The sequence below is a fragment of the Equus caballus genome, chromosome 15, assembly GCF_041296265.1.
Source record: "Equus caballus isolate H_3958 breed thoroughbred chromosome 15, TB-T2T, whole genome shotgun sequence".
NCBI lineage: Eukaryota > Metazoa > Chordata > Mammalia > Perissodactyla > Equidae > Equus > Equus caballus.
The window spans coordinates 31,131,553-31,146,227 of NC_091698.1; the positions used below are offsets into that span (position 1 = coordinate 31,131,553).

General features: G+C 40.0%; 2 protein-coding genes across 3 annotated transcripts in view; one reads left to right on the forward strand and one right to left on the reverse strand.

Annotated features, from left to right (window-relative positions):
* The window catches only part of CKAP2L (cytoskeleton associated protein 2 like), a 35,446-nt gene extending 30,091 nt beyond the window's left edge, over positions 1 to 5,355 (reverse strand). Inside the window, exons 1-3 of the mRNA XM_001495749.7 lie at positions 5,161 to 5,355; positions 3,393 to 3,459; positions 1,995 to 2,046 (exon numbers count right to left, since the gene is read on the reverse strand). Coding sequence (XP_001495799.5) covers positions 1,995 to 2,046; positions 3,393 to 3,459; positions 5,161 to 5,191 — 150 coding nt within the window. The 5' untranslated portion in view covers positions 5,192 to 5,355. The remainder of the gene's footprint in view (positions 1 to 1,994; positions 2,047 to 3,392; positions 3,460 to 5,160) is intronic.
* Positions 4,851 to 14,675, forward strand: part of IL37 (interleukin 37) — a 169,593-nt gene continuing 159,768 nt past the window's right edge. For both annotated transcript variants that reach the window (XM_070236176.1, XM_001496013.5), the window contains exon 1: positions 4,851 to 5,445. The gene's annotated coding sequence lies outside the window, so the exon portion shown is untranslated. The remainder of the gene's footprint in view (positions 5,446 to 14,675) is intronic.

The following is a 14,675-nucleotide window of genomic DNA, read 5'->3' on the forward strand; positions in this document are numbered from 1 at the left end:
TGTTAAAATGCCTACCTGTTGGAGATAATTTATGCACTTCCAGAGGAACATATATTCTAATCTGCAGACATTTCTAAATGTATTTTAATGTGCATCAACTCAATTCTTTCAAACAACTCTATGAGATATCTCCTATTACTCCATCTTACAGATAAAAGTTAAATATCTTGCCCAAGTCACTTAGAAAAGGAAGGAATTGGGATTTGGACCTAGGCAGTTTTTACCTATTATCTATTACTGTTTCTCCACAAATTTAAGAGCTTGGCTCTAAGGAATCTTTTCAAATCTTTGTTCAATATGCTAAAACTCCTGTATAAGAACAGAAAAAGAAAAACTCTGTGTGTTCTTTTGAGTAGTAACACTGCAGGAAGAGTACATCAGAAAAGCTGTGTTCAAATCCTGGGTCTGACCTTACTGGATGTATCATTTTGGCCAAGTACTTAATCTCCTTGAGCCTCAGTCCTCTTATTTATAAAATGGGAATAATAATAACAATAATGATATCCACCTTCTAGGAAGGGTGCCATAACGTTCCAGTTTTCAGAGGATAGTTTTGATTTATGCCTGTTGGCCAACATAATTAACAGCATCTCCTTTTACTCTCAAAGGTATCTGGACATTAAATCATATGCCCACCCTTCTTAGGGAGTGTTTTAAATATTAATGGAGGTATTGTGTGCAAAGTATCTTGCCCAGTACCTGGATGATAATAAACACTCAAATGTTAGGTATTACAATTAAGCATAAAAAACATTTTATAAATTGTAAAGCATTATACAATTGTAATGATGACTATTATTTGTGCAGTCATTTTAGTTTCTCCTAAGTTCTATAATTGCCTCCCCCACTTCATTTTTATCTTCACAACTGCGTAAGAGACAAGGTAGGAATCACCTCATTTAAGAGATGATTTACCGAAACCAGTATTGTCAGTATTTAGAGAAGCCTCTGGGAACTCTGAATGAGGGCCTTTTCCAGCAGATTCTTCCTTTAAGACTTGCATGCTGCACTAGTTCAATCTGCATAAAGTAGAAGTATAACCCAATGATTCCCAACTGTTCACATCATTATGCCCCAATTTTGCCTTATATACATTTTCTATCCTCCACAGTGTCTAATGATGTCATGTGTACACATAACGTATATAGTCCATATATGACATACACGCCTATGCATAGAGGTGTATATGAATATACGTATATGTGCGTTTGTGTGTGTTTAGTGACTAAATCATTAAAACATTAAAATTGGCACAAATGTCTCACTTTGGGCATTATTATTTCAGTTACACTTTAGAACTTAGATAAAACTGTGATTTTAAAGATCAAAGGTAGGATTTTTGTTGATTATTTTATTGCAAATGAAGAATTTGTGTCACTTTCAGAAGGCTAATTTCTCCCATTTAAATCTTAAGTATGTTAGGATTCTTTACCATTCTGTCTACAATCTAGCTGAACTGAACGGATTAGGAAACATATTCTTGTTAAGTAGCTTGGAAGATCCAGCATAGGTGTTCTCTTTTAATGACTACGGAGCTATTTAACTTCATGGGAGCATACCAAAGTGGTTAAGGCCACAAACTCTCAGCTCTGTCACTTAATAGCTACGTGATCTTGGGAATTTACTTAACCATTCTGTGACTCAGTTCCCTCACCTGTAAAACAGGGCTACTAATAGTACTTACCTCATAAGGTCGTAAGGACTCAGTGAGTTAATGCAGGTCAGAAAAGTGCCAGACACACAGTAACTATTCAATATATGTTAGCTATTAAGAGGACAAAAGTGCACTTAAGGATTTTCTTTTGGTTCACAAAACTGAACTACAACATGTTGTACTTTTCCAAAAATGATTGTCTCTTACTAAACCAAATTGTTTTTATAAATTTGTGAGAATTATCTTTGCAAAACAAGTTCTGTAGGTTGCTAACATCTTTATTACTTTTATTACTAATCATCCAAAATGGATATTTTTAAAAAGACTAATTTCTACTTACAGATTTAGAAGGTGGAGGATTAGGGCAATTATTCTTGGCTTTTAGATAAGGCCTATAAAAGAAAATAAGATTCATTCTTAGTACAGAAGGATCAGCAAGGCTTGGGAATTATAGTGATTAAGTTATTATGATCAGAATTTTAAATCACTAGAATTTCTTTATATGGTAAAATAATTGAAAATTATATTCAGTAAAAAGTCTCCTTATCATCCCTTCCTTGGGCCTGTTATGTTACTCCTCAGTGACTACAACCGCTCTTATCCATGTTTTTTGTGATCCTTTCAGAGATGTCCTATGCATAAACACAGCATTATAACAATTTTAATGAAATAGATGTGTTTTCTTCATATTTGCATAGTCTTAACCACTCAAATATTATTCCCTGAACACTGTATTGTGCCAGGCACTAGAGGTACAATGCCAAATAAGATAATTACTTCTTTAAAAAATTTCCTTGTTTTAAGTATCTTCAAATAGTGAATTTTTTGGGGTGGGTGGAGAGTGATATAATTAAAAAAACAGGCACATATGAAATCTAGCTAGTGAGACAGAAAATGCAAAAAAAAATAGGAAAGTAGAGGAGAATTTAGAAGGATTCAATTTCCATGGATCAAAAACACTTGCCAGACCAACAGGGACTTTGATCATGACTTGATGTTTGTTTCTGCCATCTTGAATGCAAGCCCTGGAAGGGCAGGGACTTCTGTGTCTTGTTAAGCACCATTATCTCCAGAATCAAAAGTGACTGATACATTATAGGTAGTAAATAAACATTTGTTAAATAAATGAATCAGGTTTATTTAATCAAGGAAATAGAGTTGAGTAAAAACCCAAAGTAAAAAGAAACTAAAATAAATGGTGAAGGTTAACTTTGTAAAAATTTATCATTTTCAAATAAAAACTCAGCAACATGGTGGGGAGAAAACAGATCGATACTAAACAAGAGGGATAAATAACACCACTAAGATGGCAAGATGGGGACAAAAGATAAAAGTGAAGCAGTCGTAGTCTGTCCACCTCAAGAGTAATGCTAAGAGAATGACCAAACAGCACAGGGTCATTCATCTCCTTGACCAAACACTCCCTTCAGGAGAATCACTTTCCCAGGAAAAAAAGCAGGGATAGGAGAAGCTTCCAGGATTGTAGGTAACACTGTAGACTCTCCGTTCCTTCCTTTGGAGACTGACACAGTAATAATTCTGAAATCTTTGCCAATGTACTAGATACTGCCCAGGGGTTTTTGTCATGCCTGGACTGAAATGCCCTTTTTGAGTAATCATAGGATCCCATCACAGTCTGAGTAGACTGCAAACCAAACGGCTATGTTTTGAAAAGGCTTTAAATTGCTATTAGCAACCAGGGCAACAAAACTCACATAACTGTGGGAGACAAACTCACTTGGTGTTTTGGCACTTCAGTTTCCCCTTGGCTGCCAGGTACTCCTGGAGCTTTCTCTGTCGCTCTTCTGCAAAACAGGCAAGCAAACAAACAACAGAACTTTAGCTTGATTTGGACCAGTTCATTTATATTCTAAAAGATGACACTTTTCTGTAATGATTTTGGCTTGGAATCATAATGTTATAAAGTCCCTAGCCCTGAAAATGTGCCTTCAAGTTAATATCAACAACAATATCGTTTATATGCCACGTCCTATACTAAGCTCTTCACACTTGCATTACTTTCTTTAATCTGCACAACAATCATAGCAGGTATTTTAGAGTCTGAAATCTAAAGATGGTAAAGGATATGCCTAAAGCTACCCAGCTAATATGTGGCAAGGCCAGGATGTGAAACTGGGTTTATCCAACCCCAGAGCCCTTGTGCTTAGATACTGGTTCCTCGCCGCAACATATTATGCTTTGCATGAAGAAATTCTGTTACTTGCCCACCTGAGCTGGTGAGCCAGGTCTCATCTTACTAATTATGCTTTTTTCTGACAGGGATGATGATTTTTGCCATAAACCCTTACATGGTTTCCTTTGGGACCAAGGACAAAATAGGCCAGGTTAGGGGGTTCACGGCGAACATCTATCTAAATGGTGACTTTCTAAGCAAGGCATTTGTGAGGACATGAAAAGTCATTATTTTTGTCTTCAAGAAGTCGCAGTCTAGTAGCGGACATAAAATAAACGCAACAATAATAACAACATAAGGCAAAACCTGAGTGCCATAAGAGGGGGTCAAAGAAAGAATTACGGAGTTCAGAGGCAGGGACTGAGGGAGGGGAGGTGTAGGTGGTTGGAAAAGGCTAATATTTAATAAAGGGGGGACAAAAAGTCCATAGGTGTGCATAACTACTCTTAACCTCATCTAAACTGAGTTGCTGTGTGTTTTGACATCTGGCTCCGATGCATCCCTAGGAGACAGCTGCAAGGATTACAACATTTTTGGGAGCAGGGGCTACCGGAGCCTGAGAGACTGGGCTGGAATCCCAGTTCTGTGACTTCGAGCAAGTTAGCAAGCCCTGTTGCTGCTAAGCCTATAAAATGGGGACAGAAATGCCCACCTTGAAGGGTCGTTATGTAGTGTCTAAGACAGTGCCAAGGACCTCGTAGACAGACAACAGGTATTATTACTGAAACCATCAAAACACCGTGCGCATCTTTGGGCAGGTGGCATCTGAGCAGGAGTATTTTAAAAGGCAGCAAAGGGCTCCAGGCACGTACAAGAGATCGGGGAACCCAGGACACTGAGGCTTCGGTGCAGAATTAACCCATCAACTTCCAGTGCGCGCAGGCTGGCGAGATGGAGAGGAAAAGGGCCCCGCGTTAGGGTCAGATCCCGCCTCTGGACAGCTGTCAAGCTCGGGCGGCGCAGCACACAGGACCACACCCTCGTTTGGCTCCAGGCGGAGCCAAACCTGTGTCGCAAGAGGCCTCGGGTTCTTTACCTAAAAGGGGTGACCATGACGTCTTTTTGAAGAGCAGATGCAGGAGTCCCCAGAAGACGCCTGTGCGCCCAGAAGCCCCCACCCGGCCCAGACGTATCACCGGGGCCAGGCCTGGGCTCACGCCAGCGCTCCCAGGACTGGAAACGCCCAGCGGGATACAGAGGCAGGCAAGCGAGGGGACGGTAACTCCCGCGGAAAGAGCTCCCTGGGCCGCCTCCCTTCTTCCCCGCCCGTGCCCAAGGCCTGCAAGGCACAGGGGTGCACGGTCCTACTCACCGGCGGCGGCGGAGGGCGCGGGCCGCACCATGGCTCCTCAACAACAGTTTATCTTCCAAGGCCGCGCCTGAAGCTGATCCGGCGCGCCGCGCGTCCGCCCGCTCTCATTGGCTCCGGTGGGTTTGAAACCCACCAGTTGGGAGCAGGGGAGGGCGGGACAAAAGGAAACAGACGCTTTGCGGTTGGCTCTGCCTCTCAAGCCCTTGCCTCGGGCCCTTTGATTGGAAGGACGAGCAGCGCCGTTGGCCATAGGGCGACAGGGAGAGCCGCAGGCCAACCCCGTGTGTGAGTCAACCTGGGCCGGTCTGAGGAGCCGGGGGTGGTGGGGGGCGGCGCGGCGGCTGTGGTGTCGGTTACCCTGAGGGCGGCCGGGGCGGGTGGACAGGGCCGCCCCACTCCCCTCAGATCCCGAGGTTCGCAGGAGCTATGAAAAAAGAGGCTAAAACCCAAATCTGATGAATTCGGCATCTCCTCGCGAGTATCTATCTCTACTTGGGGTCTCCTGAATCTAAAGGCTCTTAGTCCTCAGCATTGCGGGCTGGCTTCTCTTTTGTTTTTAATTGCGGTAAAATATACATAACGAAATTTCCCGTTTTAACCATTTTTTTATTGTACGGGTCAGTGGCATTCAGTACGTTCAGAATGTGGTGCAACCATCGCCACCATCCATCTCCTCAACTCTTTTGTCCTTCCAAATGGAAACTGTACCCGTCACACTCTAAGGCCCACTGCCCCCGTTCACAGGCCCTGGCCTCCACCCTTCTGCGCTCTGAATAATTTTGACGACTCCAGGAACCTCATGTAAAGTGCAGTCACACAGTATTTGTCTTTTTGTGACTGGCTTGTTTCACTTAGCATTAAGCCTCGAGGTTCATCCGTGTTGTAGCACGTGTCAGAATTTCCCTCCTTTCCGAGGCTGAATAATATTCCATCGTAAATATGCAGCACATTTTGTTTATCCATTCGCCTGTCGTGGACCCTTGGGGTCCTTCCTGCCTTTGGCTATTGTGAATAACACTGCTGTGAACATGAGTGTGCAACCATCTGTCGGAGTCTTTGCTTTCAATTCTTTTGGGCATATACGTGCAAGGCGTATTGTCGAGAATTATATGGTGATTCTATTTTTAATTTTTTGAGGAACTGCCGTACTGTTTGCAGGGTAGCTCCTTTTTAATGTGTGTTTTTGATTTGACCTCATCAGCTGAGTGCGCAGCGGAGGGAGAGAGGATGGGGGCAGGCCCAGTCCTCTTGAGTCCCCAGACACATCTCATTCCTCTCATTTTGTTCCTAAAACCTTTTCCTTCGAAGTTTGTCCGCCTGTTTTGGCTATTCCCTGGTTTCAGGAAGAACCCTGGGAAATGCCTTTGGCACTCTGCCTATCAGGGTTCCTCTTCACTGAGTGCTGGAGAGGTGGTGGGTAGAGAGGGGCAGGTGTGTCTGGGCCCCTGTTTGCCAGGCTCACTTCACCAGTTAGTACTCAGCTGGGCACCAAGCCATTGCAGCAGCTCTTCTCTTTGGCCCCAAACAGGGAGTTTGGCAGGGAATCATGCATGCTGAGGTTTCTGGATTTATGCATTTCGACACTTACATTAGTAGAATACAAATATGTTTAAAATAGGATAAGTGGTAATTATTTTAGTGAAAATTTTGGACTACTTGTTTAGGATCGTGAGTCCGTGCCCAACGGTTAGCTCTAGCAGCTGCGTGAGAGCTGTTTTGGCTATTGAGTAAGAAAGGGGCTTGTGTACAGACAGTTTCAGAAAAGTGAAGGGAGTTCTGTTGGTCTTTATGGAATCCTAGTGATTGAATGGGTTTCAGTTTTAGAAGTCATCTTGTCTGATCTAGCACCCAGTGCTAGAGTATTGGCAGGTCCCATGTAGGCATCACATCTTTGCAGGAATATGTTTGGTGTCAGGGAGCTGCCTTACCTGTCCTGTTATCGAGGAGCCCTGATTATTACGAAACTTTCTTTAGAAAGAGCTCAAATAAACCTCTTGCTCATTGGTCCTAGTTCTTTGGAGCAACATAGGCCAGTTCTGCACCCTTTTCCACATTCTTTGGATATTTGAAGGACTGTTTTGTAGGATACAAAGTGTGGAAAAAAAGCTAGGCAGTGTTAACAATTCTCAGCTCGTCAAGCAAAGTATGCACTGTAGCTCTCCTTGTGGCTTTAATGGCTTCCCATTGCTCTCAGGTTAATGTCCTACAAGCCCCTGCAGGGCCTGGCCTTCGCCTCCTTCTTCAGCTGCAGCCCGTACTACTCTCCCTTTGTTTACTGTAGTTCAGCCACACTGCTTTTTTCTTCCTTTCCTTTCTATGCTCCTCTCTTCTGAGAATTCACCCCTTCTTGCCCCTTTTTCTTAGCTTTAAAAAATTCTTATTACTATAGCAACTTTATTGAGGTAGTCACATACCATATAGTTCTTCTGCTTAAAGTATACAATTCAATTTTAGAACATTTTCATCATTCCCTAGAGAAACCCCGTATTCATTAGCAGTTACTCTCCATTCTTCTCTCTTCCCACTCCCTGGAAGTAACCAATCTACTTCCTGTCTTTATAGATTTACCTGTTCTGGACATTTCATATACATAAACTCATACAAAATGTGGTCTATGGTGGGCTTCTTTCACTTAGTATAATGTTTTCAAGGCTCATCCAGCATTGTAGCATGTGTCAGTACTTCATTCCTTTTTAAGACTGGATAATATTCCGTTGTATGGATATACCACATTTTATTTACCCGTTCATCACTTGGTGGACATTTGGGTTGTTTCCACTTTTTGGCTATTATGAATAATGCTGCTGTGAACACCCATGTACAAGTTTTGTGTAGATATGTTTTCAATACTCTTGGGTATATACCTTAAGAGTGGAATTACTAGGTCATATGGTAACTCTATGTTTAACCATTTGAGGAACTGTCAGACTATTTTCCAAAAGCAGCTGTACCATTTTACATCCCCAAAAGCAGTATATGAGAGTTCAATTTCTCTACATCCTAACCAGTACTTGTTATTGTCTACTTTCCCTTCTTTCTTTCTTCTTTTTTTTTTGCTGAGGAAGATTAGCCCTGAGCTGACATCTGTTGCCAATCTTCCTCTTTTTTTTTTTTGCTTGAGGAACATTAGCCCTGAGCTAACATCTTTTCAAATCCTCTTCTATTTTGTATGTGGATTGCAGCCACGGCATAGCTTATGAGTGGTGTAGGTCTGTGCCTGGGATCTGAACCCAGCAACCCAGGCCACCGAAGCAGAGCTCACTGAACTTAACCACTATGCCTTGAGGCCAGCCCCTATTGTCTATCTTTTTGATTAGAACTATTCTAGTGGGTGTGAAGTGGTATCTCACTGTGGTTTTTATTCGTATTTCCCTGATGACTAATGATGTTGAATATCTTTTCATGAGCATGTTGGCCATTTATATATCTTCTTTGGAGAAATGTCTATTTAGATCCTTTGTCCATTTTTCAATTGGGTCATTTGTCTTTTTATTATTGTGTATATTTTAGTTAACTCTTAATCATTTTCCAGTCTCAGGCAAGGCATCCCTTTCTCAAGGAAGCTTTCTTGAATTTTTCTTTGTGATTAGCTTGATTATTTATGTCTCTTTCTCCCTGCTAGTCTGTAAGATCTATGAGAGCAGACCATTATATCTATTTTGTCTGGCACCAAATAGGAACTCAGTAAATATCTATTGAATGACTGAATAGAGCTTTCTCCCTTTAAAGACTTTTAATACAGTAACCACACTATGTAGAAGTAGCTGCAAGTCCACACAGTAATACTGTTGGCTGTTCTAGCCCTTATGTCTCCATCTGGTACACCACTATATCTATAATTAAAGACACTGCTAAATGCGATGGTAAAAATCAAAATACAATATAATGTAGAAGTTGGAAAGAAATGGGCATGGGGAACTTGAAGTCAACAAGGACAGCAGACTGGCTGGTCAAGAGAATTTACCTGATGGTTTGCAGGATGTTTCCCTTTACCTGGGGTCCAGTCCTCAACTTTGTGGGTTCAGGAACTTGATTTAACTGGTATCCTGATTGTGGATTAGTCTCTTGAAGATGTATTCAGTAGTAAAACTGATAAGAGCTACTCTTAAGGAATCAATGAATTGAATATTCTAAATTGCTGGTGACGCACTAAGGTCTTTCTGTATTTCATCTCATTTAACACAACAAATCTTTGATGTAGTTGTTACTATCTCTCTTTTTACAGGTAAGGAAACTGAGATTGAGAGATTAAGAGAAAGTTGTAGCCCAAAGTTATAGCCCAGAGTTATAAAGTACATGGGATCTGAATCCAGTACTGATTCCAAAGTCTTTCTCTTTTTCTTTATAGTATTCCAAGTTTGCAAGAGACTGAATTATTAGAGAGGGCTAATTTTAATTTACAAGAGGGCTAGGATTGCAGAAGACATCTGATGTTCACATCCTCTAGCCAGCACATTCTCTTCTTGAGGCAAATATGCAGGAAACTAGGTTATAATCCCTGAAATTCCCTTCATGAGTATGGATCAGAACAAGAGGAGGTATCTATCTGATTTAAAAGTTTAATGACATTAAGCCACAATACACCCATTGCCATGACAGAGATATACCCTCCAATGGCACCAAACAGGTAGCCCCAGCAAAAATGGAAATGAAATTTGTGGCATGACTTGTTCCTAGTGAGCTCAGGCTGAGACCTTGTGATTGCAGAATTTTATTCTATGTACTCACAAAACATCTGTTGAATAATCTTTTCTAAATTATTGCAGTATGTTCATGTCAGGAATGCCTATCTGTAATCTCCAAAAATCTTTTTTTTCCTTTAAAAAAAATTGGTAACAGCATTTCTCTTCACAAGAGGAAGAACTTACTTCATCATCTATGAAGTAATGAGTAGGAGCTGTGTGAAAGAAAATTAGCTCTGCTTCTTGGTAAGAGTTGGAGGAGAATATTCTTTTGGGAATCAAGGCCTCTTGTTATGGTACTGGGAAACAAAGTTGGCTTTTGGGGTGCTAAAAGATGAAAGAACAATCCAGGGACAATCCACTCGTATTTCTCTTATTCTATAGTCCTCTCTCAGTTAGACAGAGCACTACGGACTTTTGGAAGAGTGAATCCAATGGCAAGAACTTACTTGCCAGGCCCCTCAGCGTCTATGTGGATATAAGTGAGTATATGAAATGGGTGGGGCACTTCCGCTGTTTAGTACCCTGTTTCCACATGCGGGCCGTTGGTGTCCCTGCTGCTGTAAGAAGGCCTCTGCTGAATTGATGGGACTTGTGTATTCTCACCTCTTCTAACCATGAATTGACTTGCCCAAAGAGGAGCCATTGTTAGTCCTCTGATACAACCATATTTGACTCTGGGAATGCCTTAATTCAGTGATTTTAACGCGGGATAGACATGAGGATGACCTTTGGAGCTTTTAAAAAAATAAGATGCTCAAGGCCGCACCCCAGACTGACTGAATCAGAATCTCTGGAAATAAGGCCTGAGCGTGTAAAGTTTTAAAAGCTCTAATGTTAGAGAACTCCAGGCACTCCAGAGACCTCAGTTTACCACCCTTCAGGGCTTAGCCTCTTTGCTTATAAGATTCCATAAGACCATTTATTGTCCGTCACTCACTCTGATGGAAAAAGAGGTAAGATAAAAGTTTCTGAGAATTGGGAGCAAAGTGACCTTGGCAAGTGAGAGAGAACACAGCAAGGGGACTGAGGGGGAAAAGCTAACGATGTATCCACAAGAAAGGTAAACAACTTTATAGAAAAATTTCAGATAAGTGAACATCTCAGGGCCAGAGTTAAGAGAGGGTACCCCCCCACCCGCCCCCACCAAAGACCATTCTGGTTACACAAAGGAAGAAGTGGAATAAGGATACATTTTCTCCATTGTAAATGAAAAAAACAAACAAAACAAAACTTTTCTATTGAGGCATAATTTACATACATTAACATTCATCCATTTTATGTGTAGTTCCTTGAGATGTTTTTAGATAGTAAATTTTGAGATGAATAACATACACAAACCATTAGCTAGACTTACCAAGAAAAAAAGAGATAGGACTCAAATAAATAAAATTATAAGTGAAAGAGGAGACATTACAACTGATACCACTGCACACAGGATCATAAGAGACTGCTATGGACAATTATATGCCAACAAATTGGACAACCTAAAAGAAATGGATAAATTCCTAGAAATATACAACCTATCAAGACTGAATCATGAAGAAACAGAAAATCTGAACAGACCAGTTACTAGTAAGGAGATTGAATAGGTAATTGAAAATGACCCCAGAAGAAAAGTCTAGGACCAGATGGCTTCTCTGGTGAATTCTACCAAATGTTTATAAAAGAATTAATACTAACCCTTCTCAAACTCTTCCAAACAAAAAATAAGACAGAACACTTCCAAACTTATTTTATGAGGCCAACATTACCCTGATACCAAAACCAGTCAAAGACACTGCAAGAAAAGAAAATTACAGGCCAATATTCCTGATAAACATAGATGCAAAAATCCTCAACAAAATATTAGCAAACTAAACTCAATAGTACATTGAAAAGATCATACACCATGATCAATTGGGATTTATTCTAGGGATTCAGGGATGGTTCAATATCTGCAACTCAATCAATGTGATCACCATATAAACAAAATGAAGGATAAAAATGATATGATCATTTCGATAGATACAGAAAAAACATTTAGTTAAATTCAGTATTCATTCGTGATGAAAATTCTCAACAAACTGAGTATAGAAGAATGTACCCCAACATAATAAAAGCCTGAATGACAAGCCCATAGCTAACATCATACTCAATGGTGAAAAGCTGAAAGCTTTTCCTCTAAGATCAGGAACGAGACAAGGATGCCCACCCTCATCGTTTTTATTCAACATAGTACTGGAATTCCTAGCTAGGGCAATTAGGCATAAATAAAAGGCATCCAAATCAGAAAGGAAGAAGTAAAATTGTCTTTATTTGCAGGTTACGTGATATTTTACATAGGAAACTCTAAAGACTCCACCAAAAAACTGTTAGAAATAATAAACGGATTCAGTAAATTTGCAGGACACAAAACCAATAAACAAAAATCAATGCATTTCTATACACTAAGAACAAACTATCTTGGGTGGCCGGCCCCGTGGCCAAGTGGTTGAGTTTGCACCCTCTGCTTCAGCGGCCCAGGGTTTCGCCAGTTCAAATCTTGGGCGCGGACATGGCACCACTTGTCAGGCCATGCTGAGGCGGCATCCCACGTGCCACAACTAGAAGGACCCAGAACTAAAAATACACAACTATGTACCAGGGGGCTTTGGGAGAAAAAGGAAGAATAAAATCTTGAAAAAAAAAAAAAAAAGAACAAACTATCAGAAAGAGAAATAAGAAAACAATTCCATTTAAAATTGCATCAAAAAGAATAAAATACTTAGGAGTAAATTTAATCAAGGAAATGAAAGATCTGTACACTGAAAACTTTAAGACATTGATGAAAGACATTGAAGAAGCAGCAAATAAAATGATATTCCTTGCTCATGGCTGGGACAAATTAATATTGTTAAAATGTCCGTACTACCCAAAGCAGTCTACAAATTCAATGCAACCCCTGTCAAAATTCCAATTCTATTCCAGGAAATAGAAAAACAATCCTGAAATGTGTATGAAGCCACAAAAGACCCCAAGCAGCTGAAGCAATCTTGAGAAAGAACAAAGCTGGAGGCATCACACTTCCTGATTTCAGACTATATTACAAAGCTATAGTAATCAACTATATGTCATATTGGCATGAAAACAGACACATAGATCAATAGAAAATAATAGCCTGGAAATAAATCTATGTGCATAGAGGCAATTAATTTTCAACAAAGGAGCCAAGAATAAACAATGGGGAAAGGATAGTCTCTTCAAATAAATGGTGTTGGGAACTGGACAGCTATATGCAAAGAATGAAAATGGACCCCTATCTTACACCATACACAAAAATCAACTCAAAGTGGATTAAAGATTTAAATTTAAGACCCCGAACTGTAAAAATCCTAGAAGAAAACAAGGTTTGCTCCTTGACATCGGTCTTGTCAATGACTTTTTGGATTTGACATTAAGGCAAAGGCCATAAAAGCAAAAATAAACAAGTGAGACTACATCAAACTAAAAAGCTGCAGTTAAAGAAACCATCAGCAAAACGAAAAGGCAAACCGCAGAATAGGGAAAAATATTTGCAAACCATCTTTCTGATAAAGGGTTGATATCCAGAATATATATGGAACTCATATAACTCAATAGCAAAAAACCAAACAATCTCATTTAAAAATGGTCAGAGGAACTGAATAGACATTTTTCCAAAGAAGACATACATATGGCCAACAGGTACATGAAAAGACACTCAACATTGCTAATCATCAGGGAAATGCAAATCAACATCACGAAGAGATATCACCTCACAACTGTTAGTGTGGCTGTCATCAAAAAAACAGGAGAAAGCAAGTGTTGGCAAGGATGTGGAGAAAAGGGAACCCTTGTGTACTGTTGATGGAAAACAGTATGGAGGTTCCTCCAAAATTAAAAATAGAACTACCAGGGGCTGGTCCGGTGGCATGGTGGTTTGGTTTGTGTGCTCTGCTTTGGTGGCCTGGCATTCATGGGTTCAGATCCTGGGTGTGGACCTACACACCACTCATCAAGGCATGCTGTGGTGGTGTCCTGCATGCAGAATAGAGGAAGATTGGCACAGATGTTAGCTCAGGTCCAATCTTCATCACCAAAAAAAAAAAAAAAAAAAACACAAAACCCCAAGAAACCCATAGAACTACCATATAATCCAGGATTTCCACTTCTAGGTATATATCTAAAGGAAATGAAAACAGGATATTGAAGAGATATCTGCACTCCCATGTTTATTGCAGCATTATTTATGTTAGCCAAGATATGGAAACAACCTAAGTGTCCATCAAGGAATGAATAGATAAAGAAAGTGAGGTGTATATGTATATATATATATTACACACACAATGGAATATTGTTCATCTGTGAAAAAGAAGGGAATCCTGCTGTGTGCCACTACATGGATGGACCTTGAGGGCATTATGCTAAGTGAAATAAGCCAGACAGAGAAAGACAAATACTGCATAGTATCACTTATATGTGCAATCTAAATAAAAAGCCAAACTCATAAGAAGATTTTTTTGTGTAAATTGACAGTTTGTTGTGCAATCATACATTCATTTAAAAATTCAGAAAAACATATGACCAAAAAATAAAACTTATAAATTAATCAATCACTCAGAGATAAAGATGGTCAACATTTTGGTATATACCTTTCCATAATCTTTTAAATACAAATTGTAGGTATTTTAAATAAAAACAAGATCACACTGTAAAAATGTTTGTAGAGAATTCATACAGCTCAATAGTATTGTAGGGTATACAATATACTATGAACAAAATAAAAATATGCTCACCAAATTACAGCTATCACAAAGTTAAGAGGAAGAGCTCATGTGTTAAAAAATCAGAATC